This window comes from Tauraco erythrolophus, chromosome 15 (genome assembly GCF_009769465.1).
Source record: "Tauraco erythrolophus isolate bTauEry1 chromosome 15, bTauEry1.pri, whole genome shotgun sequence".
In the NCBI taxonomy this organism is placed as follows: domain Eukaryota; kingdom Metazoa; phylum Chordata; class Aves; order Musophagiformes; family Musophagidae; genus Tauraco; species Tauraco erythrolophus.
In genome coordinates, this window is record NC_141479.1 from 21,340,073 (window position 1) to 21,365,603 (window position 25,531).

At 67.0% G+C, this 25,531-nt stretch overlaps 1 protein-coding gene across 3 annotated transcripts; it reads right to left on the bottom strand.

Annotated features, from left to right (window-relative positions):
- Nucleotides 1-367: 367 nt before the first annotated feature.
- PIEZO1 (piezo type mechanosensitive ion channel component 1 (Er blood group)) lies at nt 368-23,886 on the bottom strand. Of its 3 annotated transcripts, none has more exons than XM_086620766.1 (51): nt 23,823-23,886; nt 16,798-16,893; nt 15,770-15,892; nt 15,483-15,525; nt 15,230-15,392; nt 14,069-14,207; nt 13,707-13,920; nt 13,355-13,520; nt 13,030-13,134; nt 12,859-12,925; nt 12,670-12,761; nt 12,328-12,588; nt 12,140-12,251; nt 11,821-11,999; nt 11,594-11,742; nt 11,239-11,418; nt 11,073-11,161; nt 10,587-10,744; nt 10,336-10,512; nt 10,084-10,209; nt 9,786-9,986; nt 9,490-9,694; nt 9,272-9,376; nt 8,610-8,763; nt 7,684-7,927; nt 7,429-7,525; nt 7,145-7,313; nt 6,978-7,067; nt 6,772-6,833; nt 6,462-6,557; nt 5,869-5,972; nt 5,699-5,792; nt 5,288-5,368; nt 5,017-5,189; nt 4,811-4,927; nt 4,532-4,611; nt 4,198-4,456; nt 3,938-4,126; nt 3,425-3,713; nt 3,198-3,312; nt 2,963-3,110; nt 2,658-2,872; nt 2,380-2,538; nt 2,155-2,302; nt 1,877-2,065; nt 1,697-1,789; nt 1,411-1,583; nt 1,201-1,323; nt 1,035-1,114; nt 721-919; nt 368-617 (listed from the first exon to the last, which is right to left on the bottom strand). In XM_086620766.1, exons 1-51 carry the CDS (start codon nt 23,884-23,886, stop codon nt 368-370), a joined length of 7,404 nt encoding a protein of 2,467 aa, XP_086476892.1. The 3 variants fall into 3 exon arrangements, with proteins under 3 accessions (XP_086476892.1, XP_086476891.1, XP_086476890.1); XM_086620765.1 differs by having other exon boundaries at nt 4,532-4,717; nt 4,815-4,927; nt 6,462-6,533; nt 6,745-6,833; nt 12,841-12,925; XM_086620764.1 differs by having other exon boundaries at nt 3,419-3,713; nt 4,532-4,717; nt 4,815-4,927; ... (1 more) ...; nt 6,745-6,833; nt 12,841-12,925.
- Nucleotides 23,887-25,531: the final 1,645 nt, after the last annotated feature.

Consider the following 25,531-nt stretch of genomic DNA (forward strand, 5'->3'; position numbering starts at 1 on the left):
CCCCCATCCTGGGGCTGGGGGGCTATTGCTTTTGAGTTCAACCTGGTTCTGGAGCAGGGCTGGGGAGAGCGGGGAGGGGGCATGGGCCAGTGCCTGACCCCCCCACCCAGCAGCCAGGGGTGCCCAGTGGGTGGGGGGCCAGCTCCTGCTCCCCCCCCCCACCCCGGGAAGGCACGACGTGATCTCCGCAGGTCGGACAGCTTCAAAGCAACGTAAGACAAAACCATCCTCCCTACGAGCGGGCGCCAAGCGCCCCGCATCCCGCTGCCTCCCTGGCAGGATACGGCCCCGGCTGTGGCGGCGGGGCTGGTTAAGGCATTGGCGGTGATGTCCCAGGGAGCAGGATGGGGGTCAAAGCCCCTTCCCGTTACTCCTTCTCCCGTGTCCACTTGATCATGGTCTCGGGGGAGCGGTAGAGGAAGATGAGCTTGGCGTAGAGCTCCTCCTCCAGCTCCAGCTCGCCCGTCTCCCGCACCAGGAAGATGTCCTGGCACAGCTTCAGGATGCGGTCCACGCACGGCAGCTCCTCGAACATGATGGAGTGCGAGATCTCGCTGAAGAAACCCCGCACGAACTTCCCGATCACCAGCACGATGGAGACGTACAGCCCCATGATCCTGCGAGAGTCGGGGGGGGACACGCACATCCTGAATCCCACCCCCCACCACCCCCACAACCTCTTCGCACCCTTTTTGGGTGGGCAGTACCCCCGCCACGTACCCATAGCCAGCCAAGAAGCCCAGGCTGGGAGGGCTGACTTTATCGTTGAAGATGACCATGGGGAGGATGTTGCCATCGCGGGGGGGGGCATCCTTCAGCCGCACCACCCACCACTCCAAAAAGCTCTCACCCCCTCGGCCGCCGCTCGCACGCTCCCGTTTCAGCTGCACCTCCACGTCCAGGTAGCTGTCCTCCCCGTCTGCCGGGGGCAGGGTGGCACCGTCAGGGCACAGCACGGCCACCCGTGTGCCCCCACCACTGAGTTTTTATTAATTTTTTTTGGGGGGGAGGGGGAACGATATGGTAGGACCCACCTGGCAGCAGCTGCTTGACAGGGTTGGCTTCGGGGCCATTGGGCGCCCGGATGTATTTGGGGAAGAGTTTGGGCACTTGCCTGCAAGAAAGTGGGGTGAGCCGGGGGGGGCACCATCCCAGTGAGCATGGGGGTCTGGTCTTCCCCCCCTCCCTGGGGACACTCACACGGGGGTGTCACGGGTGCCCTGCAGCAGCTGGGCCAGCTCCATGCGCTGGGGCGCGCCGGGCTGCAGGTCGGTGGTGTGTTTGTCGAAGGTGTGCTCCACCGTGCCCCCCTTGCCCAGGTCCCTGTGGGCAGCAGAGGCAGAGTGTTGGGGAGAGGGCAGGGCTGGACACCCCCCCCCCCCCCATCCTGCCCCACGGTGCCAGCGGTACCTCTGGAAGGTCCAGGTGAGGCGGAGGGTGATGTCGGAGGAGCCGTTCTGCAGTTCCCGCCGCATCTGCTCGCGGCTGGGGGGGCTGATGCTCCAGAGCGAGCCCGAGCTGCCCTCGATGCGCGCCGTCACGATGTCCTCGTAGCCGTACAGCGTGATGAACTGCATGGCCACCTGGCACCAGGGAGGGGGGGGGGCACAGCTCAGCGCCCACCCTAGGGCACCCCCAGATCTGCCAGCCCCACCCTGGGCATCCAGTGGAGGGGGTTTGGGGTGGGGGGATTTACCGGCTGCCTCTCAAACTGGTTGGTGAGGGCTTCGTAGTCCTGGGGGGTGAAGGGCTGGATGGATTGCTGCTGGGCGCTCATGGTGAACAGCGGCTGTGGGGGCACGGGGTGCTGAGTCAGCGGGGCAGGGGACCCCCACATCCGGGCTGGGCACCCCAGCACCTCACCCTGCATCCTCACCTCATACCCCCCCAGCTTGAGGGTGACGGTGACGTCAATGGGGTGGTTGACAACACCCACCACAGAGCGCACCAGTGACATGAAAAGCAGCGGGAACCAGATGATGGCCACGAGGAAGAGGATGATGAGGCCCCCCATGCCATACTTCACAATCTTCTTCTTCTTCTGCCCCTTGGGCTGGGGGTATTTCTGGGAGGGGGGAGACAGCACAGGCTTGGGGGGACGCCAAGCAACAAGGGGCTTACTGGGGGGCCCTTCCCAGCACGGCGGGACCATACCTTCTCCGTCTCACGGCTGCACTTGATGATGAAGATGTTGGCGTAGATGTCCTCCACGCACATCCAGTTGGAGAGAGACAGCGTGGTGTCCGTCCAGACCCAGTCCATGACGGCCCGCAACTCCACCAGGAAGGGCACGAGGCGAAACCTGGGGGGCACACGGGGAGAGGGGGCTGGTACGGCACCCGCTGGGTGCCCGGTGGTCCACGCAGCCCCGTGCCGTACCCCTGGAAGAGGAAGAGGTTGAGGTGGTTGTATTTCTTGGTGAGGAAGTTGCCCAGGATGCGGGTGGGGTAGCCGCAGCGGATCTGGTAGGCTGACAGCGCGAAGTAGATGCACTTCACGAAGTACCACAGCTGGGCCACCGTGTTGAGGCTGAACAACCTGTGGCAGAGAGATGTCACCCCTCTGGCCACCTCCCTGGCCAAGCTGGGCCACCACGGGGGCTTGGGCCCAGGACCACGCCGTGCCCTGGGGGTGCCTCCTCGGGGGATGCTCAGTACCTTTCGGTGACAGCTGGCAGGATGAAGAACATCCAGAGGTGGATGCTGAAGACCAAGATGACCTGGAAGATGAGCTTGCCCAGCACGGTCTTGCGGAGGTAGAGCGCGCGGTCAATGACCATGGTGGTGAACTGGATGAGCAGCATGACCAGGAAGGCCTCTGGCACTTGGTCATCCGACAGCGAGGAGGTGATGTCGGCGGCCGCCGAGTGTTTCTGGGGATGCAGGAGAGGTCAGGATACGGCCTGGCCCAACCTCATGGTGGGAGCCAGCCGGTCAGCGCCTTGTGGGACGCCCCTGCTCACCCCGAAAGCCCAGAAGCCAAAGATGATGATGATGAAGTCCACCACGTCGGCCAGGAACATGAAGGCGTAGACGTCGGTGGCTGCCCGGTGCTGGGTGTGCAGGATATCCCAGAAGAACCCACGCACCGGCCGGTACATGTTCTGTGCCCTGGAGGAGATGGGACAGAGAGGACGGGTGACCGGGGGGGGCTGCGCCCCACAGCCCCCACCCCAACCAGCCCCATGGGGCACTCACATGGTGAGGAAGAAGAGCTTGACCCGCAGCCCAAACGCCTTCAGCTTCTTCTGAGCGGGGCTCTGTTTCACTTCTTCCTCCTCCTCCTCCTCTTCCTCCTCCTCCTCTCCATCCCCTGCGAGTGAGGCACAGCATGGGTGACAGCTGGGGTCCTGCAGGGTCCCATCCTGCCCAGCCCCAGCACCCCTCTGCCCCGGGGGCTGCACGGGCTGGGAACCGGCGCTCACCTTCCTCTGGAGCTGCCTCCGGCTGCTTCGTCCCCCACCGCCTCTTCCTCCTGAAGCGCAGCTGCGTGGACCCGGCCCCCTCTTCCTGCCCCATGGCATCGCTCTCCGGTCCCACGGCTGCGCCCGGTGCCCCCGGCTCTGCCAGCACCTCTGCCCCTTCCTCACCCACTGGCAGCAGTGGGGACGCTGCTTCCTCCCGCCTCTCCTCCTCCTCCTCCTCCTCCGCCCGCTCCACCTCCGCTTTCTTCTTGGGGAAGGGGTCCTCCTCGTGGTCCCACAGCCCGTAGGACTAGGGAGGGCTGTGGTCAGGGGGATGGGGTTCCACAGCATGGGCTCCCCGCACGCCCCAGCAACCCAACCAGCAATGGGTGCCTTGGGTGGAAACCAAGGCAGAGCCACCGAGCACCCACTGGGTCCTCTCCAGAGCCCCCCATCACCCCCAGGAGCACCTCCAGCTCCCGGGGATGCCCACTCAGGTGATGCCCACGGTGATGTCCATGCCCCCGGGCTCACCAGCAGCAGGGAGCGATGGAAGAAGAGTGCCAGGAGCTGGATGAGGTCGTACTTGATGTAGCGGTCGGTCTTCTCCAAGCCCAGGATGCGGGGTGGGAAGAAGGGCTTGCCCTCGTTGCGCACCAGCATGGCGTAGCCGTTCCAAGGGAAGAACCCAAACTGGAAGAGGTATTTCACCACCACCATCACCTGCAGGGATGTTGGGGTCAGCAGGTGGCAGCCAGGGGGCAACACCCCCTCCCTGGCCACCCCCTGCCCACCTCGGTGAAGATGATGGCAGTCATCCAGAAGCGCTTGCTGGGCCGGGGAATGGAGAGCATGGCCCAGAGGAAGACGAGGATGGGCAGGAAGAGGGAGATGACGGAGGCGGTGACCATGTTGTTGAGGATGATGATGAAGTAGCAGAGCAGCTCGGAGTGGGCGGCCACGCAGCGGTACCCAGCCAGCAGCAGCTTCAGGAACCGGTTGTGGGATCGATAAAACTGCTCTGACTCTTCCAGCTCGGGGAAGTACAGCTGCCTGTGGGGCACAGGGGGGGGTGAGCCGGCCCCGCCACCCCACCAGCCCCGACCCGCCGCCCCCATGCCCCTGTACCTGCTCAGGAGCAGCTCGCTGGCCGTCCGGCTCCGGTTCTGCGGCAGCGCCAGGAGCTCCTGGGACCCGGCCACGTCCTCCTGGGACCCAGACACATCCTGCCGGGACCCCCAGGTCGTCACCTGCTCCTGGCTGCCAGTGGGCAGCGGGCGTCCCACTGGAACGGGGATGGCTCCTCGGTGCCCGCTGGGGACGGCACGGGGACAGGGGTGAGCCCCGTGCCCGCTAGCCCCCGCCCATGGTGCTGCCAGCTGCCCCCTTGGGGGGGTATCTATGCACCTGCCTGGAAGCGATGCCATTTTGGGGGTCGGCCCCCCGTGGGCTCGGCTCCTCGGGGGGCTCCTCCAGTGGTGGCAGGTAGAGCTCATCCAGGACTCCACGGTGCACGTCCTCTCCCTGCGGCGGGCAGGGGATCAGGGGCACCGCGGGGCTGCCACCCCCTCCCCGCACCCCGGCGTCCCCCGCCCCCCCAGCCCCGGGCTCACCGCGGCCAGGCGGCGCGTCAGGACGTATCTCTCCAGGCGCAGGACGGTGGACATGTCGGCGTGCTCCCGCGTGCAGGTGTCCAGCCACTGGGTCAGCCCGTCCACCATGGCCCGGCACAGCACCCACAGGAACCGCAGGGTGTTCAGCACCCGCTGCACCACGTTGCCCCGCTCTGCCGGGGCGAGGAGAGGGGGGTGGGGGTCACTTTGGACCCACTCGGACCCCCCCCTCTCAGTATCCCCCTGTGCTGCAGTCCTGCAGCCTGCCTACCGGAGCCTTCCTCCTCCTCTTCCTCCTGGCCTTCAGCTTCTTCGGGTGCCTCCAACTCCTCCTCCCTCCCTCCGCCGTCCCCTGTAAGGGTCAAACCCCCCCAGGAAGGGGTAGCACCAGCTCAGAGGGGATGGACACCATTTCTGGCCCCCATCGGGGCTCTCCTGCCAATCACTCTGTGCCCTGTCCCCCCCCATCCAGCACAAAAACCAGCGTGGGCACCAAAGGCGAGCACACGCTTGTGCCCAACCCCATCGTAGCCATCAGAGAGTCCACACGCACCAGGAACCCTGATGAGGCGATGCCCCATGACGGAATGCCAACAGCAGCCAGGGCAAACAGCTGGCATTGGGCAGGGCTGTGTCCCCTCCCGGCCCCCCCAGCCCCATTGTGGGGTCAAGCCAGACCCACCTGCAGCGACGTTGGCACTGGGTGACTCCGGCTGCTCCTGCTCCTGCTGCCGCAGCGCCGTCCTGGTGTTGGTCACCCAGGCCTGGTAGGCGAGCTGGGGAGTGGGGAGAGGGAGCGTCAGAGCCCTGCGGGCACCACGAGACCCTCCCCGGCCCCCCAGCCATGCTCACCTGGAAGGCACTCTGCCTGCCTGGCCGTGGCTCCTCCGGCACAGCAGCCTCCTCCTCTTCCTCACTGTCTGACTCGAAGAGGAAGTATTCCCCCGAATGCAGCACTGCCGGGATGGCATGGGGTGTCACAGCATGGTCAGTGCCATGGCATGGGGTGTCATGGCACAGCCGATGCCTCGTGGCACGGCACAGAGTGGCATGGAACAGCCAGTGCCCAGGCTGGCCCCGCTGCCATCTCCGCAGGGCTCTGCCTGGCATGGTGCTGCCGTGGGGATCCCCACTGGGGACATCAGGGCCAATGGCTCAATTCTGACATCCTCAAAGCCGAGTCCCTCCGGTGCTGGCATTCAGAGGCGACCAATTCCCATAACCCCAAACCCAGCCTGGCACCCCCAGTCCAACACCCTGTTAGTGTCGGGAAGCAGAGAAGCCCTGGTTAGTGCCCTGCAGCCCAGCGCGGGGACAGGGGACATGCAGGGCATCACCGTGCCGAAAGCACCGTCACCACCGCTCCCCGCGGGTGTTAGTGGTCCCTGGCGGAAGGACCTTTCCGAGGGGCTGTGCCCCGTTACGGCCCCGTGCCGGGGCAGTACCTGCGGCGTGGTCTAACCATGGCCGCCACCACCGCTCCCTCTGCCGGGAAGGGTCCGCCGGGCTGCCGGGTGCTGTGGAACGGCAGACGGGGGTGGCTGAGAACGGCCACGCTTGGTGCACCCACCGCCGGCGTGGGGGTGAGCCGGGGCAGGCAGGGAGGGGGGTTCACCGCAGCGCTCCATGGGGCTCCACCGGGACAGGCGTTGGCGATGGGTCATGGTCACCCTGCTGTGCCCAGAAAGGGGTTGGGGGGATGGGAGGGGGACACCCCCCGGCTCTCACCTGGCCTGGCCTCATCCTGCCCCTCGCCGGTGCCGCCGGGCAGCCGCTCCTGGTGGTACTTCTCCTGCTTGGCTCGGATCCGCTCCATCCTGCCAGGCAGAGGCTGCTGCGGAGCCCGCTCCCCCCACCTCCCCCTGGGGGCACCCCCAGCCCCCTCACCCACACAAGGGTGCCCGAGGTGCTGGTGGCTGCAGAGGTGGGGGGTCCCAGGTGCCCCTCCAAAACCCACTCACTGCCGCTTCAGCTGAGCCAGCGACTTCTTCTCGGCTTGCCGGTGGGAGCGCATGCTCTTCAGGGTGCTGGCCTTGAACAGCGCGACACCTCTGCGGGCACGGTGGCAGGGTGAGGTGGGCACCGGCACCCCGGCACCCACAGGGACCCTGCGGGACCCCAGCCCCACCTGGAAGCCTGCAGGGCAGAGGCCTGGAGGTCCAGCATGACGTGCAAGAAGTAGTAGCTGAGGAAGACGCGGCGCTGGAGCAGGAGGAAGAAGAAGCAGATGCTGTCCCAGATGATGCCCGCCTCTTCCACGGGCAACGAGCAGTCCTGGTCTCTGCCCATCTCCTTGGCTGGCAGGCAGAGACGTGGGCAGGTCAGGCAGCATCCCAAAACGGCACCCCCAACCCCACCGGCTCAGGCAGGGCAGCCCCCAGCACCCCCCTGCCCACCCATGCCAGCACTCACGGTCGTAGTAGCCCTTGACGGTGCAGACGAGGCTGAAGAGCTGGATCACCCAGCAGAAGTTGCTCTGCATCTGCTGCACGAAGACGCAGGAGAGGAGCTGCGGGGAGCGAGGGCAGAGCATGGGGTTTGCTTGGGGGCGGCAAGAGGGGACCTGGCGCTGCCACCCGTCCCCTCCCCAGGGGATGCCCAGGGGGTGGGTGGCCCCAGGGAGCGGCCCCGGGGGCCGTTGTGTGGCCGGGGTCCGGCTGTCCTCACCGACAACATGTTTTTGGAGATGATGACGGTGATGTTGTAGAGGATGAGGCAGTCCCAGAGCACCAGGCGCGCCCGCGCCGGCTTGCGCAGCATGGCAGTGCCGAAGAGGAGGAGGTAGAAGCAGGCCAGTAGGTAGCCGAGGCCGAAGAGGCTGATGCGGGTGGCCCCGGTGATGAAGACCACCACCAGGACAAACCAGAAGAGGTAGCGGAAGACCACCACCTTCGCCATGTCCAGGTATGACCTGAGGGATGGGGGGCTCAGAGCAGGGTCCCCATCCCCTCCCAGCACCCACACTTGGCACCACCTAGATTTAGGGTGCAGCAAGGTGCTTCCCCACACCCCAGCATGGTCCCAGTCCCCACATCAGCCCTATCCTGGGGGACAAAGTGCTTTGTCCCAGTCTATGGGGTCCCGGTGCTCACGGGGGTCCTGCACCATCACCAGGGCTGTCCTGGACCACTGCACCTCCCCAGCGGTCCCAGTACAGCCTCGGGGTGCTCCTGGCCCAGACCTGGGGTTACCACAGGGGTCCTGTTCCAGCCATGGTGGGGTATCCTGTCCCAGCCCAGCATGGAGGGGATGGCTTCCCTGGCCCAAAGGGGTCCCAGTGGTGGTGGGGTCCCATCCCCCTCCTAAGGAATCCCAGCCCAGCAGGTCCCACTGCCTGGGGGTCCTATCCTGTCCATACCCCAAGGGGTCCCATCCCAGGGTGGGGGTCCCATCCTGGGGTGGAGGGGACCCATCTCAGGGCCGGGGGTTCCCATCCCAGGGCAGAGGGGTCCCATCCTAGTGTGAGGGTCCCATCCCAGGGCAGGGGGGTCCCATCCCAGGGCAGGGGGGGATCCCATCCCCATGGCCCCAGGTGCCCCATCCCATCCCAGCCCCGGGTGGCAGTGCCATGCCGTGCGGCGGCGGGCGCCCACCGGCAGTGGATGAAGTTGGGCGTGGGGTTGCGGGGGTCCCGCGCCAGGTCGAGCCGGTCGGTGTTCTCGCCGGCCGCCCGCAGCCACTCCTCGGTGCGCTCGGCCTCGAACACCCGCCACTGCTGGGCGGCGCACAGCAGCAGCACGAAGTCGTCTGCGGGCACATGGCTCGGGCTGGGGGCGGGGCTCTGCTATGCCACGCCCACCCACCCCCCAAAAAGGGGGTGTGGCACCCAAGCCCCTCCCCCGGTGGGTGGTGCACCCTTGGCCACACCTCCCCGGGATGTGGGTTTCATCAAGCTCCTCCTCCTGTGGGGGCGTGGCTTTAATTAAGCACCTCCCCCAAGGGGGTGTGGCTCGCTAAGCCCCTCCTTCTTCCACAAGGGGGCGGGGCTTCACACAAGCTCCTCCCAAAAGGGGGAGGGCTCTTCCCCAGCTCCTCCCCCCCAAAAAAGAGGTGGGTGTATCAAGCTCCGCCCCAAAGGGGGTGTGGCTCTTTTTAGCCCCTCCCACCCCTCCTGGCTACTCTCCCCCCTCCCCTGTGCTCACCCTCCTTGGGGGGGGGCAGGACGGGACCCCCATGGCTGGGGTGCCCATGGGCAGTGGGGGTGCCAGGGCACCCCGTGGGCAGGGGGCTGCCAGCGCTGGGGAGGGGTACTCACTGATGAGGTTGGTGGATTTGGGGGCCACGAAGAAGTCGGGCAGGTAGAGCCACTTGATGAGCGCCGAGTTGATGGGGAGAGCCCGGCTCCAGCGCCACGGATAGTCTGGGGGGTGGCGGGCACGCTCGGTGCCAGCCTCCCCGGCCCCTTACCCACCCGGACCTCCACCTCCCCAAGCCATGAGAAGGATGGGAGCCCCCCGTGCCCCCTGCCCTTACCCACGCAGAGGGCGGGTGGCATGCCCACGCACAGCAGGTACTGGTAGAGGAGGAAGATGACGAGGAAGAGGCAGTACTTGGGCCAGAGGCGGGCGATGGCTGCCCGCCGGCGCCGCGTCAGGATGACGACCAGCCAGCAGCCGTGCAGGATCACCATGAAGTTCATCCGCTGCCCGATCACGTTCACCGTCATCAGGAAGCAGATCTGGGGTGGAGCAGGGGGAGACACGCAGAGGCTCAGCCCCGGGGCGCTGCGAGCGGTGGGACCCCCCCTCGCCACGATGCCAGCACCCCACCTCCAAGCCAAACTTGTAGTAGAAGTAGTTGAGGAAGTATTTGGCGCAGGTGCCAAGGCCGTGGTCGAGGTGCTCGCGGGAGACGTCCTCAAAGATGGTCTCGGTGACGGGGGGCACCAGCTGGTGCTGCTTGCGGTAGTACTCCTGGCGCCGGTACACCACCGCCTCGAACACCAGCAGCAGCAGCACCAGGAGGTGGTTCTGGGAGGAAGAGGAGGTGAGGGGCTGCTCAGGACTGCGGCACGCCGCCGAGCATCCCCCCGCGTGATCCCCACGGCCGGGGTGTCCCCGTGCCCACCTGGATGTAGCCCAAGTTGGGGTAGCCCTTGCGGATGCCGAACCAGTTGGCGGGGTCCACGGGGCCACGGTACAGCGTGGAGTTGCCCAGCTCCTCCGGGCTCATGTTGGTGCCATTGAGCTGGGGCTGCAAAGAGGAGCAACCACCGGGCGTCAGCACCCCTCGCTGCTGCCACCAGATCCCACCTCCAGCCGGGGAACCCCATGGCACCCCAAGAACCGGGCGTCCCCCTGGCACGGCCGCCCCGGGCACCTGGGTGCAGTTGCTGGAGTACTCGCTGGGGTTGACGATCTTGAGCTGGTAGAGCATCTTGCAGACGATGATGATGCAGGTCCAGACGGTGGAGAGGCAAGATGCCATGTGGCGGAAGCGGCAGTAGGGCATGGCGAAAGCCCACAGCAGCACCAGCAAGAAGTTCATCAGCGACACCTGGGGCAGCGGCCGCGTCAGCACCCCGTGGTGCCCAGCCGAGCCCCCCCACCCTGAGGTCCTGAGGCTGGTACCTCCTGCAGGGCCACCCAGACGGTGTAGAGGGCCACCAGCTTGAGGACGTGGAGCTCCAGCAGGCGCCCCACGAAGACCTGCCCACGGGTCAGCGTGTCCGAGAAGGTCCTGCCCAGCACGATCAGGCGCTGCAGCACCAGCCCCCATTTGGTGGGCACTGCGGGGACACGGACCGTCACAGGCACCCCCGCAGCCACTCTGGCTTGGAGGACACCTCAATCCATCCCTGCGTCCTCCCATGCTTGGAGGACACCTCAATCCATCCCTGCGTCCTCCCATGCTTGGAGGACACCTCAATCCATCCCTGCGTCCTCCCATGCTTGGAGGACACCTCAATCCATCCCTGCATTCCTCCAGCCCCTTCCTGGCTTGGAGGATGCCCCAACCCATCCCTGCATCCCCCTACCCCATCCTGGCTTGAAGGACACCCCAAGGCATGCAGGTCCCCTCGCAGCCCCCTCGCAGCCCCCCAGCCCCTCGGGTACCCTGTGACGCGGTGTCGGAGTCGCCTGTCCCGGTGCTCTCGGCAGTGGCCGCATCCCGCAGCAGCCGACTCCCGTGCAGTTCCTCGGACCTGTGGGGCGGAGGGCTCAGCGCAGGGCCGGGGGGCTTGGGGTGCAGGGGGGGGGTCACCCCTGCGCAGGGCCCTACCTGGGGATGTGGCAGGGTGGTGGGGTGGCAGCGGGGATGTGCTCCAGGTCAGTGATGTGCATGAACGGACGGTGGAAGTAATGGAGCTGGAGGATGCAGGCCAGGAGGAAGAAGCCCGGGATGAGGGTGCTGGAGAAGAGCTCGGAGACGCTGAACTGCTCCAAGCCCAGGTCGCCCAGCCTGGGCAGGGAGGGGAGGATCAGTGTGGGGCCACATCCGTCCCACCCTGCATGGGCACCAAGCTGGGGTTCAACCCCAACTCCTCCCGTGCCTCAGTTTCCCCACGCGCAACACATCCCTTGGCCGTGCCAAGGGGCTGGCGGCGGGGACCCCGCGGTGGGTCGGGGCCACTCACTGCTCGTTGGTGAGACCCGTCAGGTTCCTCCAGTACACGGGGAAGTCCTCGAACTGGAAGGTGTAGACGGCGATGAGCACCAGCATGGTGTAGGCGACCACCAGCCACCAGAAGCCCTTCAGCACCTTGCGCCACAGGCTGTAGTACACCTGCGGGGACGGGGACGTCAGCGGGGCCACACCGGGCACGGCGATGGGGACGAGGAGGGGTGCCCAGCCCCACCGTACCTGGAAGAGGGTGAGGCAGAGGAGGAAGAGGAACATGTAGACGATCTTGTAGACGACGAGGCGGCCGGCGAAGCTCACCACGATGAACATGCCAGCGCAGACGCAGATCCAGTATTTGGCGTAGAAATCCCGCACCAGCACCCCCAGTGCCTTCAGCACGTCCCGCTGCTGGCTGGGCTCTGCGAGGCACAGGGGGAGCTGCGGGCAGCCAGGTGGAGGGCACGCATCTGCGTCCCCCTCCCTGGCACCCCCCTGACCCCGCGCACTTTCCCACCCTGGTGCGGGGTGCCACCAGGTGGGTGCCACCAGGAGCCCTCACCCGTGTCCGAGACAGTCACCTCCAGGAGCGGGGTGGCTGGGCACCGCCTCGTTAGCAGCTTCTCCTTAACGAACTGCCGCAGCAGCAGCCAGAAGGTGAGGGTGAGCAGGAGCTGTGGGGACAGGCAGTGAGCGGGCACGGCCGGGCATCAGCGGGGACGGGGACTGGGGGGCGGACACCGGGCTCACCTTGGCCCCCAGGTCCAAGCAGGGGTATTTGGGGTGCACCAGCCCCAGCTGCTCGAGGCTCATGAAGCCGACGCGGGTGGGCAGCTCGGGTGCCAGCTCCATGGCCCAGACGTACTGCAGGCTGCAGAGCGCGATGCCGTAGAGGAGGAGGAAGGGCGAGCAGAGCATGGCGAAGTGCCGCCGGCTCCGCACCGTCCAGATGAGGCATGCCCAGAGCAGCAGCACGAAGGTCAGCCAGCTGTGGTAGGTGATGCTCCACACCTGCGCGGGAGGCAGGATGCGGCCGCTCGCCCGGGGATCGGGCGCCCCGAGGTGCCCCAGCCCCACCGTGTGCCCCCTTACCATCATGGCGATGAGGGCGCAGACGTAGCTCTGGTTCATGATGACGTGGCCCAGGGTGTGCAGGGGCAGCCGCTCCGCCGAACGCCTCCCACCTGAGGAGGGGGACCGTGAGTTGCCCCCCTGGGTCACGGGCATGGCTTGAGGAGGGGGAGGTGGTGGGCACGGGCTTACCCAGCTGTGGTGAGTTGCCCATGATGTGGACGGTGCAGTTCTCGGTGCTGCTGCCAGGCTTCCCGGTGCTGGCAGACAGCATGGGCTGCGGGGGCAGAGAGGGCTCAGAGCCCACCCTGGCACCCCCGGAGCACCCCGCAACCCCCCAGCTCGGGCAGCACTTGTGGGGCACAGCCCCCTCAAACTCACCTTGGTGTCCTCAGCCACGCCGTCAGTGTCCTTGGGCCAGCTCTCCAGCTCCACCAGCTCCCTCTCCGGGCACCTTGCCGGCGGCTGTGCTGGCACCGCAGTTCTCTGCGAGGGGCAGGAGCCAGCTCAGGGCACGACGCTGCAGCCGCCGGGGGAGCAGGATCATGCCCCGTCCCCCTGCCGAGGCACCTCCCCTGCTGCAGGCACCCCACTGCCCCCCACCTCCCCTCCACCGGGCACCTTTGGTGCCAGGGCTGGGGCAGTCAGAGCAGCGGGGCATGCTGGGCATCAGTACGGGGTCCGTCTTGGCTCTGCAGCCCCTCACCTTGGCATCCAGCCGGCGCAGCTTCACCAGGGTGGCCACGGTGTAGTAGAGCAGGAGCAGGATGCCCGGGTTGGCATAGACGGGCCAGGGGTGGCCGGTGTTGAGGACCAGGGCATTGGGCCGGGAGCAGTTGCGGTACAGGATGATGTCCTTGAAGCCAAACACCCTGTGGGGACAGAGTGGGTGGCGTTACCACCCACCCGAGCTGGGATACCCACTGCCAGCCAGGGTCCCGTCCTGGCGCTGGCATGGCGCGCGGCTTCACCGGGCACCCTCCAGCGGAGTGCCAGGCTGGCTGCTTAACCGGGGCAGCACAGGGACCCCTGGCACAGCTCCCTCCTCGGGGACTCACCGTGCCCAGATGGTGGGGGGTGGGAAGACCCCCTGGACGAAGGGCGTCTGGTAGGCATAGAGGCAGAGGAGGTGGCTGGCGGCGTAGACGCCGACGAGGACGCAGAGGGTGTCGAAGGCCAGGCGGCTGGCAGGGAGGTGGCATGCCCACCACGTGCACAGCCCCACGAAGAGCAGGTAGTAGACGCTGGAGGAGGCGGAGGGCAGGGTGATCCCTGGGGAGCAGCGCCCCGCGGGCGGTCAGTGCGCAGCCGAGCGTCGCCCTGGGCCCAGCATGCCACCCCAGACCCAGCATCCCCTCCAGCCACACGGCCACTGAGACCCCCCCCAGTTCACTGCACGCCCCCCACGTCCCGTACCCACCGGCCAAGGCCAGCAGCAGGATAGCCAAGCCCTTCCCGGTTGCCCAGAGCAGCCAGTGAGCCGTCACCCGCAGCCTGGCGCTGAGCGGCGTGTCCCCATCGGCTGTGCCACCATACCGCTCCACGTCCTCCTCTTCCCCCTGCCAGGCGAGGAGAGCGCGGCGTGAGCCCTGTGGCCGGCCTCAGACCGCTGCTCGCCGTGCCTCAGTTTCCCCACTTGAGGGAGAGCACGGGCGGATGGCCGGGGCGCCCTGCCCGGCGCGGCGCGGGCGCGCAGCCCGGCACCTGGCCGTGTTTATCTCATTAACCGCTTGGAAAGTGCCTCCGAAAGGCGCCTGTTTTTTTTGGCGCCGGCACCCAGGCTCCCAGCACCGCGCTTTTTCCAGCCTGCCTCCCGCGCCGGCCCCGAGCTCACGGCAAAGGCATCCGCATCGGCCCGCGCTCCGGTTACAGCCCGGCCACGGCCGGAGCTGGGCAGGCGAGTGCCCGCCACAACAGCCCAGACCAGCGAGGAGCACCCCGAAAAGTGGCCGAGCCCCGAGGGGTGTCTGCTGGGCCACAGGGTACCATCGGCTTGGGGTTGGGTCTGCCTGGGTGACCCTGGTGCCATGAACGCAGTGACTTGCTGCCCCACCGGCACTGCCAGGCAGGGCTGGCATGGCACAGCACAGCATCACATGGCATGGCATGGCTTGGCATGGCACGGCACCCTGCCAGCAAGCTCATGCTGGTTGCCAGCATCCCACGATTGCCCTCCCTGAGCCCAGAGGTTTTGAGCAGCGGTGCCAGCCGGAGCTGGGGGGCGTGGGCACTGCGTTCCCCCCACCAGTGAGCAGCTCGGCATCAAGCGGTGCCGTGGGCCGGGCTGTTTGATGGGATCCCTATGGCAACGTGGGAGCATGGGCACTCCTCCGCGGCTGAGTCACCCCAGCCCATACGAGGAGACGCAGCCCTCCACTGCTGCCCACTCAGCTGGGCGGCCAAAACTGCCCCCACCTGGGTCCCTGGCCACCGGGCACATCCCCGAGCTGAGCCCCTGCGTCCCAGGCTGCCATCCCCAGGGAGGGCACGGGGACCAGCCACCGTGCCTGGAGAGGCTGGCTGGGGCTTGGTGGGACATGGCGGGTGGGATGCTGCCAATGGTGCCAGGGTCGGCTCTCACCCGCTCAAGGGGCTCCAGGGACTCAGGTCTCCGAGCGCGGGTGGCAGCGCTGGCCTTGGGGACGAGGCGGTGGCAGAGGCAGAGGCAGAGGGACGAGACCAGCAGGATGCCGACATCGGGCGCCACGAGACGCACCGAGTTGGGGATGTCGCCCAAGTCCAGCCTGGGGGAGAAAGTGAGGCAGGGGAGGGCTCGGGGGTGCCCGCCCCCCCCACTGCCAGCCCCCAGCCCCGCACGGCAGGGGTACCCTTACCTGGTGACCCCGATGTGCCGGGCAAGGACCTCCCAGGTGCTGCCTGCGGGGAAGGAGGGAGGCACTGAGTTCGGCAGACCCCGCACAGGAACACCCCACATCCATGGGGGGCCAGGAGGGGGTCTGCACTCAGCGGCCACCGAGTGGGCACCTTGGCATGTGCCTGGCACTGGGCATGCAGCTTTCCCCCCCTCCAGGGGGGGAAAGCCTGGAAGAGCAAAGGTGCAGGAGGGCAAGGGCAGGGGTGGGCACCTCCATGGCAGGCTGCCCTGGCACTTTGTACTCACAGCTGGGGCCCAGCAGCTGGTCCAGGACGGGCAGTGTGTACAGGCATATTTGGAAAACGAAGTGGGCGAGGAGGAAGAGGATGCTGGTCCCCAGCAGAGCTTTGAGGAGGCGGCTGGTGTGACCTGCGAGACACGGGCACCCCATTACCCTGCACCACCCTCCCACCCGGCTGGCACCTGGCGCTTCCCGGCACTGCTGCACCGGGACCGGCAACGGGCCACAGCTCCCCATCCCCATCCCTGGTGGAACATCCTGTGGGTGGGAGCCAGAGGGTCCCCTGCACCGTGAGCCCCATCAGACCTTCCACCAGCTGCAGCCGTGCCCCCATCCCACCCGCTTCCCTGGGCCACGTGCCCGTTTTCCTGGCCACGGGACAGGCAGCGAGCCCACCACAGCTGCACGCGGACCGAGGCGGGGGGAGCCCCGGGCCAAAACCTCTCCCTCCGCTTGTTTTTTCCTGTAAATCCGCGGGAAGGCTCTCGGCAGCATCCGAGCTCCGGGGCCGTGCGAGTCCATGAAATATTCAGAGGGCAGAGCTTTTAGCCGTGGTCGTGCCAGGCACTGCCGGCTGGTGTTACAGCACAGCTCAGCCTGGCACCGAGGCCAGGGACACAGCAGGGCTACGGCACCCAGTGCCCACCATGGGAGAACGCATCCCACGCAACCACCCTGGGTGCCCACGGTGGGGTCGTGCCCCATGTGCCCGGCCAGGGCGGAAGGGCTGCTCGCGGTATGTCCTTGCCCACCCGGCGGGCACAGCCCAGCCCTGAGGTTTCTGGTTAATAAGGCTGGGGCTCAAAACTGCCCATTTTGTAGCTGGAGGCCTATTAATAGCCACGCCGGGCTATAATTAACGGAGCGAGGCTGCCACGCGGAGCCACGCTGCCCGGCCGGGGGGAAACCGCAGGGGAAGGAGGGCAGGTACCTGCCGGAGGGCAGCTGGCAGCCCCTGTACTGCACAGATGCCCCGGGCCAGAGCTGCCCACCCTGCTGCCCACTCCCTGTACCCCAGGGCTGAGCCCCTTACCTCCGGCAGGGTGCTGGGTGGGCCCTGGGAACCAGGGCAGGAGCAGCAGGAAGAGCAGGTACACCAGGGAGAGGACGTTGAAGCGGAACAGGCAGGCTGGGGGCAGAGGAATGGGCAGGGTTAGTGCCAGGGATACGGCATGGGGAGGGTGGCACAGCCCACCAGGCTTCCCCCTGCATCCCCCACCCTGAGGACCCCCGAGGATGGCACCCCATCCCGCACAGCAAGGGAAACCCCAAAACAAGAGGCTCCCCAAAATGAGGGGCAGTCCCAGACAGGGGTTTGAGCCCCCCAAAATACTCGTGGGAAGACAGGGACGTGGGTGGGCACGGGTGGCATGGGGAGGGGGATGCACCAGAGGTGCCAGACGTGTGGGGTGACAGGAGAACAAGAGCCACGAGCAAAATCTGCCGCATTTCCACATCGTTCCTGCAAGACCATGCCAAAGTTTGCCAGGACCCCCACAGCCAGGCTTGGACCCCCACCCACGGCCACCCTGGGGGTGGCATAGCCCCTCACCTGAACCCAGCCCTGCTCTGGGCACGCCACCAGTTCATCACCTTCCTCCTCGCTTATTTTTAGACCTAAATTACAGCCTGTTTGCAGGCGTGAAACCATCGGAGGAGCCGGGCAGAGAGCGGGGCTGAGCCAGCACCTCGCCGAGATGCCAGCGACGGCGACCGAGAGGCAGGGACATCCCGGGGCAGCTGCCACCGCTGCCGGGGACGCGGCGTTCCCATGGGCTCCACGCGCACGCCAGGCGAGCGGTGACGGACACCGGCACATGCACCGGGACCAGGCGCAGGGCAGCCCTGCCACGAGGCCACGGTGATGGGCACGGCCACTGCAAGACGCTCACCAAGGCGGGGTGGGGGTCACAGGGGGCTGCGCAGCTCAGCACGGTAGCTTCGGTTTTAACTGTGCCCTCGCTCTACGTGGTGCCAGGGCACCCCTCTGGCCCCCTCCCCTGCTAACCAGTAGGACACGTTCCTGCACCCATGCCCAGCAGACCCCGCTCTGGGGAGGGGGGACCCCTCTGGAGCAGCCTGGGGTGGGGACTGCCACAAGGAACTGGTGTCAGGGATCCCGGCTCTGCGTGACCAGGGCAGGGACGTGCACCCCCTCAGCACCCCACTTGGAAAGGGGGTGAGGCAGATGGGGGCTGAGCAGGCAGCCCCCAGCCCCATGGGGCTTGGGGGAGCCAGGCTGGGTGCCAGGGGACGTGCTCAGCCGCGCCAGCCCGGCACAGCCCTTTCCTGTGTTTACGAGGTTTCAATGGGACGGCGCATCCTGGGGCGAGGGATGGCACGGCCAGGGGGCACTCAGCACAGCCCTGCCCCCCTCTTCCACCGTGAGCAGCCTGGCACCCTGGGGACAGCAGGGAATACTCAGAGGGTGCGGGGGTGGCAGGACGGGAGGCACCCGGGAACGCACCCAGCAGCCTGGAGCACGTCCCACGCAGCACCCGTCGGGATTAATGCCGGTCCCTAACCCCACAGAAGGTCCCCGGCTGCCTCCCTCCACCGAGGAGCACGGGCAGAACCCCAGAATGGGTGGGGGAAGCGGGACCACCGTCCTGCCAGCCGCCTCTCCGCGGTGACCCCAGGACGCGTCACGTCCCCGCACGCTGCCGAGGGTTGCTGGCCAAGATTCGGCAAACCATGATCTCATGGAGCAAATATTCCCCTTCCCGCGCCAGCGGCGACCGGGTCTAGAGGAGCCTTCCCGGCGCGGGGGCGAGCTGCTGCTCCGGCTCATGTGGGAGCCAGCCAGCCCCCAAAACAGCCACTGGCAACCCCCACTCCAGCACCGACCCCACAGCCCACCTCTGTGCCAGGGCAGGGCCAGGCGGGTGCCTGGGGTGAACCAGCCCCAGTGCGAGCCCCCGTCCCAGCCACGGCCAACCTGAGGGTGCTGGTGGCACAGAGGGGACCAGTGGTGCCGGAACCTCGCTGGCATCGCCTGGGCTGGGGTCTGCCCGAGAGTTATGGGAAGATCAGGGATTGTGGGCACTGCAGAGAGACCCATGGGCATCGCTGGGGTGGCACACACATGCTGCAGGGACCACCCATGACCAGAATGACAGCGTGACCCCCATATTTTGTGCCACCAGCATCAGCCCCCCGGGACTGGGGACATCACTCCTGGGCAGGAATACCAGTGGCACTGGCAAGGGCTGGCAGCAGCTGCCTGCACTTTGCTGCACCCCGGGGCCAAGCCAGCACCCATTGGACCCTCTGGTCCAGTATCACTGGGAAAGCTCCCGGCAAACGGTCACCGCTTGCCACAGCCCCAGCTCAACCAGCTTTTAAGGGCTCAAGGATGAAAAAGGGGGAAAAAAAAATAATGATGCTACACAGAGCAGCCCCCCGGCACGATGCAGCCCGGTTTGGGAGCACCTGCAGTGCCCGGCTTTGCGCCCGCACCTCCTTGGCGAGGCCGGCTGCACCGGGGTGTGCCGTGCCGGCGGTGTGTGGGTGCTCCATCCTGCACTGTCGGAGGAAACCGGTTCCCCACCGCGCTGGCGGTGGGGAAAGCGCTGGCGTGGGGAGAAAAACCAGTTTGGTGTGTGGGGAGAGCAGACTCGTGGCAAAACCCGCCTTCCTGCACCCTGCAGAGCCAGGTGAGGGGGGTGGGTGCAGCACCGTGGCACCCACCATCCCCGTGCAAGCAGCACCCATCACCCACAATTCCCAACAGTCCCACCTCGCCCCATGCACGGGGCAGGATCTGGCCTGCGCTGAGCATCCCCCGTGTACCCCCGAGCGAGGTTATCCTGGCTGTGCACCCCAGACCCCCCCTTCCCCTGCCCCGTGACCCGGGAGCAGCCAGCCCAGCTCCCACACCGCCGGGGAGTTCGCCACCACCGCAGCCAGCGGCACGTGAAATATTAACGACGTTAACGCGCCGGGAGCAGGATAAATCGCGGAGCTGGGCGAGATGTGCCGCATTCCCTTCGTGGCGGCCTCTAATCTCCCCTTGAGATCTCCCCGTGGGAGGGGAAGGGGGTCACTGGGGACCCCAGGGACCCAGTGACAAGGGTTGGCATGGCTGGGAAGAGCCAGCACTGGGGTCTCTCCCGTCGCAATGGAGCCAGGGAAGCGTGGGAAGGGCAGCTGCGGGAGAGGGTCGGGGTCGGTGCAGCCCCCTCCCTGCAAACCAGGCACCGTCCTGTGCCCAGCCAGCTCCCGGGCACGCATCTGCACCCACCCCCATGGGGAAACAGGGCTCCCTGGACCCTGCAGCACCATCCGCCCCACACCTGTGCCCAACCCATATGCCGATTGGCACCGGTGCAGCCGCTGGCTCTGCGCGGACCTGCGGCCGCTCGGGATTAATTAGCAGAGCTCTTTAATTCCCTGCCTGCCTTCCTATTTTCACCAGGGCCCGTTACCTCCTGCCAGAGCCAGGCAGCTCTGCCAAGCTGCTTCCCCCCAGCTGAGTGCTGCCTCCTGGCTAATAGCCCCCAGTTGGGGTCCCCGGGGGGCACCAGACAGTGTCCCCAGGGTGTCACTTTGCACCCAGGACCCTGTGCTCTGCACCCACTGACTGCCCCGCAGAGGCTCTCCCCACGGGATTTCTCCCCATCCCAAAACCCAGGCAGCCCCGAAGCAGCGAGCCCCAGGGCCAGCCACGCCGGGAGAGCCGCCGGCACGTTCCCAGCCGCAGCCCCTCTTTCCAGGAAGAGGGAGCAGTCCCACCGCTTCACCCGCTGTATCCTGTTTTTGTGGAAAGTAATCCTGCCCCCACCAGCACTGAGGCAGCAGCCAGCCCCTCTCCCCAGGGATGCTGCGGGAGCAGCCCCAGGAGGGCACTGGGCGGGTGCCAGCGGGTGCCACGGCTGCCAACCTGGGAAATCCCTGCAGCCGGCCAGCGGCTCGTGCAATGGGATGGGGAATGCAGCAGCTTTGGGGACGGGTGCTGGCTGCCACCTTGCTGCGGGGGACACCCCCTTCCCTGGCACCCACAGCCCCAGGGCTGCAGTCCCTACACTGGGTACACACCAGGATGGCACAGCCCATGCCGAGGGGCCAGAGCAGCCCTCAGGACCCCCAGCACTGGGATGCCCATGCATGACTTCCACTCACACACCTGCCCGTGCACGAGGACCCACACCCATGGCATGGGGACATTCCCAGATCCACCATATTCCCATGCCGTGATGGTGTCTACCTTATGGCAGTGCCAGCGGTAGCCCAAACACCCCCCCTCTCCTCCCCCAGCCCCCACGGGCACCCCAGGGCTCTGCTGCAAGTGGGGTGCAGAGCAGCAAAGGGTTAAACCTGGCCTTGCCCAGGCTCTGCAAACTGCAGGAGTCAAAGCCCCTGCAAGCCCAGCCAGGGCAAGCCCCAGGGTCAGGGGGGACCCGCCGCACCCCGGGGTGCCCCTCCAGCACCACCCACCTCAGCAGGGCCATGTGGGGCCTTTGCAAAAGGCTCAGTCCCAGGGTGACGAGTGATGGGCACCCTGGCACGGGCAGGGCACAGGCAGGCTGCGGGCAGCCAGCCCTGCACCTCCCATCCCCCTGTGCGCCTGGGGAGGAAACAGGAGTTATTGCTCTTGGAGGCAGCGGTGACTTTAGCTTTTTTTTTTTTTATAATTTCTTTTTTTTTTTCCTCCACTCCTCTTTTTTATTTCCCTTCATTTTATAAAAAGCACCTGACCGCAGGAGGCTGCTGGCTGCAGCCCACATGCCCGCCAGCACCCAGCTGGGCACCAGCCCCCTGCGGCACCCAGGACCCGCAGGGACCCGCTCAGCACCCCATCACCTCCTGGCCGGGCAGGGGGGCTCAGCCAGGAGGGGCCACGTCCTCATCTCACCCCGAGTCAGCCCCCCACCCCCCCACCCCGCTTTGGGGGGCACTGCAGCCCCAGGGAGGGAGGCTGCCACCCTCACCCATCGCTCCTGCCCAACCACTGCTGAGCCACGCTGGAGCTGGGGCAGTCAGGACTGTCACCCAGCCTGGGGGTCCCCCCACCCCAGCCACCCCACGGTAGGATGTGCACTGGTGGGAAGGCAAAGCAGGCTGTGCCCCCCACCAGCTCCACGCACCCCAGCATCCCTGCCAGGCAGGATAGTGCCAAGGTGCAGATACTGCCCATGGCACAGCTGGGAGCCACACCGGGGGGGGGGGAATCCACGCCTGTGCCAGCCCGTGGGAAGTGGGGGGCTGCCCCGAGCCGTGCCATGGGGGCCCAGCTCCTGCACCTCCACCCGCCCCGAGCTGGCCGGGAGCCGTGAGCAAACATCCTCCGGACGTTTGGGAAGAGCCTAATTGCCGGGGAAGGAAGGGCCGCAGGCGGGTCGTGCTCAGGGGCTCTTCCTCCCCCCTCGCAGGTGCAGCAGGACGAGCCGCATCCCCTCTGTGCCTCAGTTTCCCCCCTCGGTGCGGGTGCGAGGCTCCCAGACCCCGCTGATTCACCCCAACAGCTTTTTCGACAAGCAGCTGGAGCAGGAGGGAGCCGCTCTCCCAGGGCAGCCCCCACCCAAGCGGGGCCCCAAATTTAAACAAGCCACCTATGAGCTCATTGAGGGGGCGAACGCCACCGGCCGCGCAAGACGGCAAGTCCCCGGCGCAACGTCCCGCGCCGGAGCGGGATGAGCGGGCAAGCAAAGCCCGGCACGATTTGGGGCCAAATCGGCGTAAGTGGGGCAGGAGGGCCCCATGTGCGAGGCCGCACCCAGAGGCCACGTGTCGCCCCGTGCACCCATGGATGCACCCGGCAGCTCCCGCCGCCCGGAGCGGCGGCTGCCACCCCACCGGCCGGGGAGGCCTTGTGCAAGCGGCACCGGGCCACCTTCCCTCCCCAGCCCTGTTCGTAGCCAGGGTTATAATTAACCTCCTCACATCCTGCGCGATGCACTGAGTCACTCCTCGAGCGAACCAGAGGAAAATAAAGAGAAGCTTTTTCAACAGTCACCAACTTCCTCCGCCAGCGAGGCTCACCCCGTGCCGGCGGCACGGCCAGCACCGCGCACCCCAGCCCGGCTCCCCGAAACGCAGCCAGGACTTGGCAGAGGCTCCTCAGCCGGACGCAGCTCTGGACCCGTCTATACATCTCTCTCCGGGTGACATTACCCCAAAAGTCGTGTCACTGCTTCCCCGGTGCCACGGACCCCCTGGCACGGGCGGCACAAGCCCAGTGGCGTCGGCCGGACTGTGCCCGTGCCCGGGCACAAGGAGCCCGTTGAACAATCCTGTTTATGGAGAAGTTTTTCCTTTCCGTAAAGGTAAACGGAGAATCCCCGAACAGGCTCCCCCGAGTCGCCGGGGTTCAAAGAGCCAATTCTTGCTCCGCTCGTCCCAGGACACGGGGATTTTCCAGGCCGGTAGCCAGACGGTTGCCTCGGTGGGTGGTGCAGCTGCCTTCAAAGGCCAGCGCTGCTTCAACCGGGCTGGGAGCAGCTCGGGAGCCGCGGCCCTGCAGAGGCTGCTGCAGCCAAGGTGGGTGCCCCGCTCCCTGCCGCACCACCGGGGCACGGAGCCGCGATGGGTGCCAGCTGCCCCCCCAACCATCCCACCCCCGAGCGTCACCGGGAACCGGGCGGTCCCGGCACCCTCCTCACCCCCCACCGAGGCAGAGGAGCGGGGTGACACGGCAGTGTCCGAATCAGGACAGTTTTGGCCCCAAGAGGCCCCCGGAGTGCAGGTGCCCGCTGGCAGTGCCCGGGGTGGCAGGGACACGCACACGCACACCCGGGGCGCTGCCCCCACCCAGCCCGGAGAAGTTGCAGCGTTTCCCGAGAGCGGCGTCGGTCCCGCGTGGGGCTGGGGGGGGGGGGGGGGGGCCGTGCAGAGTGGTCCCCCGTGGGGCTGCAGGGACAACCACCCCCCCCACACCCCCCCGCCGCCACCCACCGCGCGTCCCGCACACCGAGCGACCCACCCGCCTCCCCCGGGGCCGCCGGCGGCTCCTCCGGGGTGGGGAACACCGCGACCCGGCTCACAACGGGGGGACACAGCGCACCCCCACACCTCTCCCCCCCCAAAAAACCACACCCCCCCAGGTGCGGCCGCACTCACCGGCGAGCAGGGCGAGCGGCAGCAGCAGCCAGTACAGCCCCGCGCACAGCGCCCGCCGCTCCATCCCTTCAGCGGCGGCGGGCCGGCCATGCCCCGCCGAGCCGAGCCCAGCCGAGCCGTTCCGCCCCGCCGGGGCTGGGCAGGCCCCGCTGGACGGTCCCGGAGCGCAGCGAACGGACGCGCTTTCCTCCGCCCCGCTCCCGCCGCCTTATAAGCGGCGCCGCCCGCCCCCCTCGGCGGGCTGGCCCGGCACGGCTCGGCCCGGCACGGCTCCGCGCTGCCCGGTACGGCACGGCCCGCCCCGCCCCGCCCGCCGGCTGGCACTGCAGCCGCGCCACTGCTGCAACGAGTCGGCCGGTCTCAGCCCCGATGGCAGCGGGGGCGGCCCCCCGGAGCAGGGGAAAAGAAGGGGTGAACCCGGTGCCACCCCCCCACCCCCCCCCCGGGTTCCCGCCGCCGGCAGCAAGAGCGTTTGCGGCAGGGGAGGAAAAAAAAAATCAAAAAAAATGATTAAAAAAAACAAAAAAAGCTGGTGTGTTTCCTGTTTGTTTCATTAAAAAAAAAAAAGAGGTTGGAGCTGATTGAGGCTGAGCACTCTGCTCGGCCCCGGGGCCTGGTACTGCCTGCACGGAACCCTGCAGCCGGGGCAGCAACATGGCACAGGGCACACAGCTGCTGCAGCCAGCCAGCACGCTGCACCAGAGCAGGGAGCTTGGGCATGCTCCCCTGGCAGCAGCCGTGCACCCCTGGGAGCTGGGTCCCGTGTCCCTGGAGCTAGGTGCATGGTCCCGTATCCCCGGAGCTGGGTGCCCACCGCACGCCCATGGAGTTGGGTTCCCAGACAGGGGCATCTGGGTGCACAACCACGTGCTGCAGGAGCTGGGTGCCTTGATGGTGAGGCTGGGTGCAGGGTCATACACCCTGGGAGCTGGGTGCCACGCTCACTGCCACAGCCTGAGCTGAACCCTAGCTGTAGAGGTGTTGGGCACTGGGCACAGCCAGTGGCAAGGGCAGCATCACTGGTGGTTGCGGGGCAGCGGGCAGCACCCCGGGCAGTGCTGGTAACCGCCAGCCCCTAACAGGAAGCATCAGCCCATGAAATTCTCTGCATTCTTTGGCTTCCCAGTGTTTGTCTTCTGAACACACTTAATAAATTGGCATCCAGCTGGTACACTGCCGACCCGCTCCCCACCGTGGCAGGCTCTGCTTTCTTCCTTGGGCTCTTCCTCCTGCCCAGGCATGGACCCCTGATGTGCCACAGAAGCTGCAGCCATCCAGATACTGCTGCCCATGGCATAGCCCCCCAACCAAGGGCAGGATGGGCCCGAGGGCCCCGCAACACATGCATCCAGATGATTTTTGCTGGGCACAGCCCCTCGTGGGAGCTGGGACGGGCTGTGGGCACCCCAAACCGCCTCTGAGCATCCTCAGAGCAGGGACTTGGCCCCTCGGCCTGGCCCGCATTGATTCTCCTTGCTGGGACCCAGAGGATTCACTTGTGTAAATAAAACGCTTGTCAACACTGAGTCACGAGGCTCCGCATTAACGCCGCGTCCCAGAGACCCGGGCATGGAAATCGCTGCTGCGAAAGCCCAGGCCGCATCCCCCCGGATCCAGAAGGGATCCAGGAAAGGGTGGTGCATGGCGCCCACGCCGGCGTCTCGCTCCCAGCCCGGCCCCAAGCACCCACCGCACCCCAGCCGGCAGCC

Coding starts and splice junctions, on each gene's coding strand:
- PIEZO1 (XM_086620764.1), bottom strand. CDS start 23,886: ATGGAGCGGCGGGCGCTGTGCGCGGGGCTGTACTGGCTGCTGCTGCCG. Junction 10,745..11,072: donor CTCCGACACCGCGTCACAGG/GTACCCGAGGGG, acceptor GTGTCCCCGCAG/TGCCCACCAAATGGGGGCTG. Junction 10,513..10,586: donor TCTGGGTGGCCCTGCAGGAG/GTACCAGCCTCA, acceptor CCGCTGCCCCAG/GTGTCGCTGATGAACTTCTT.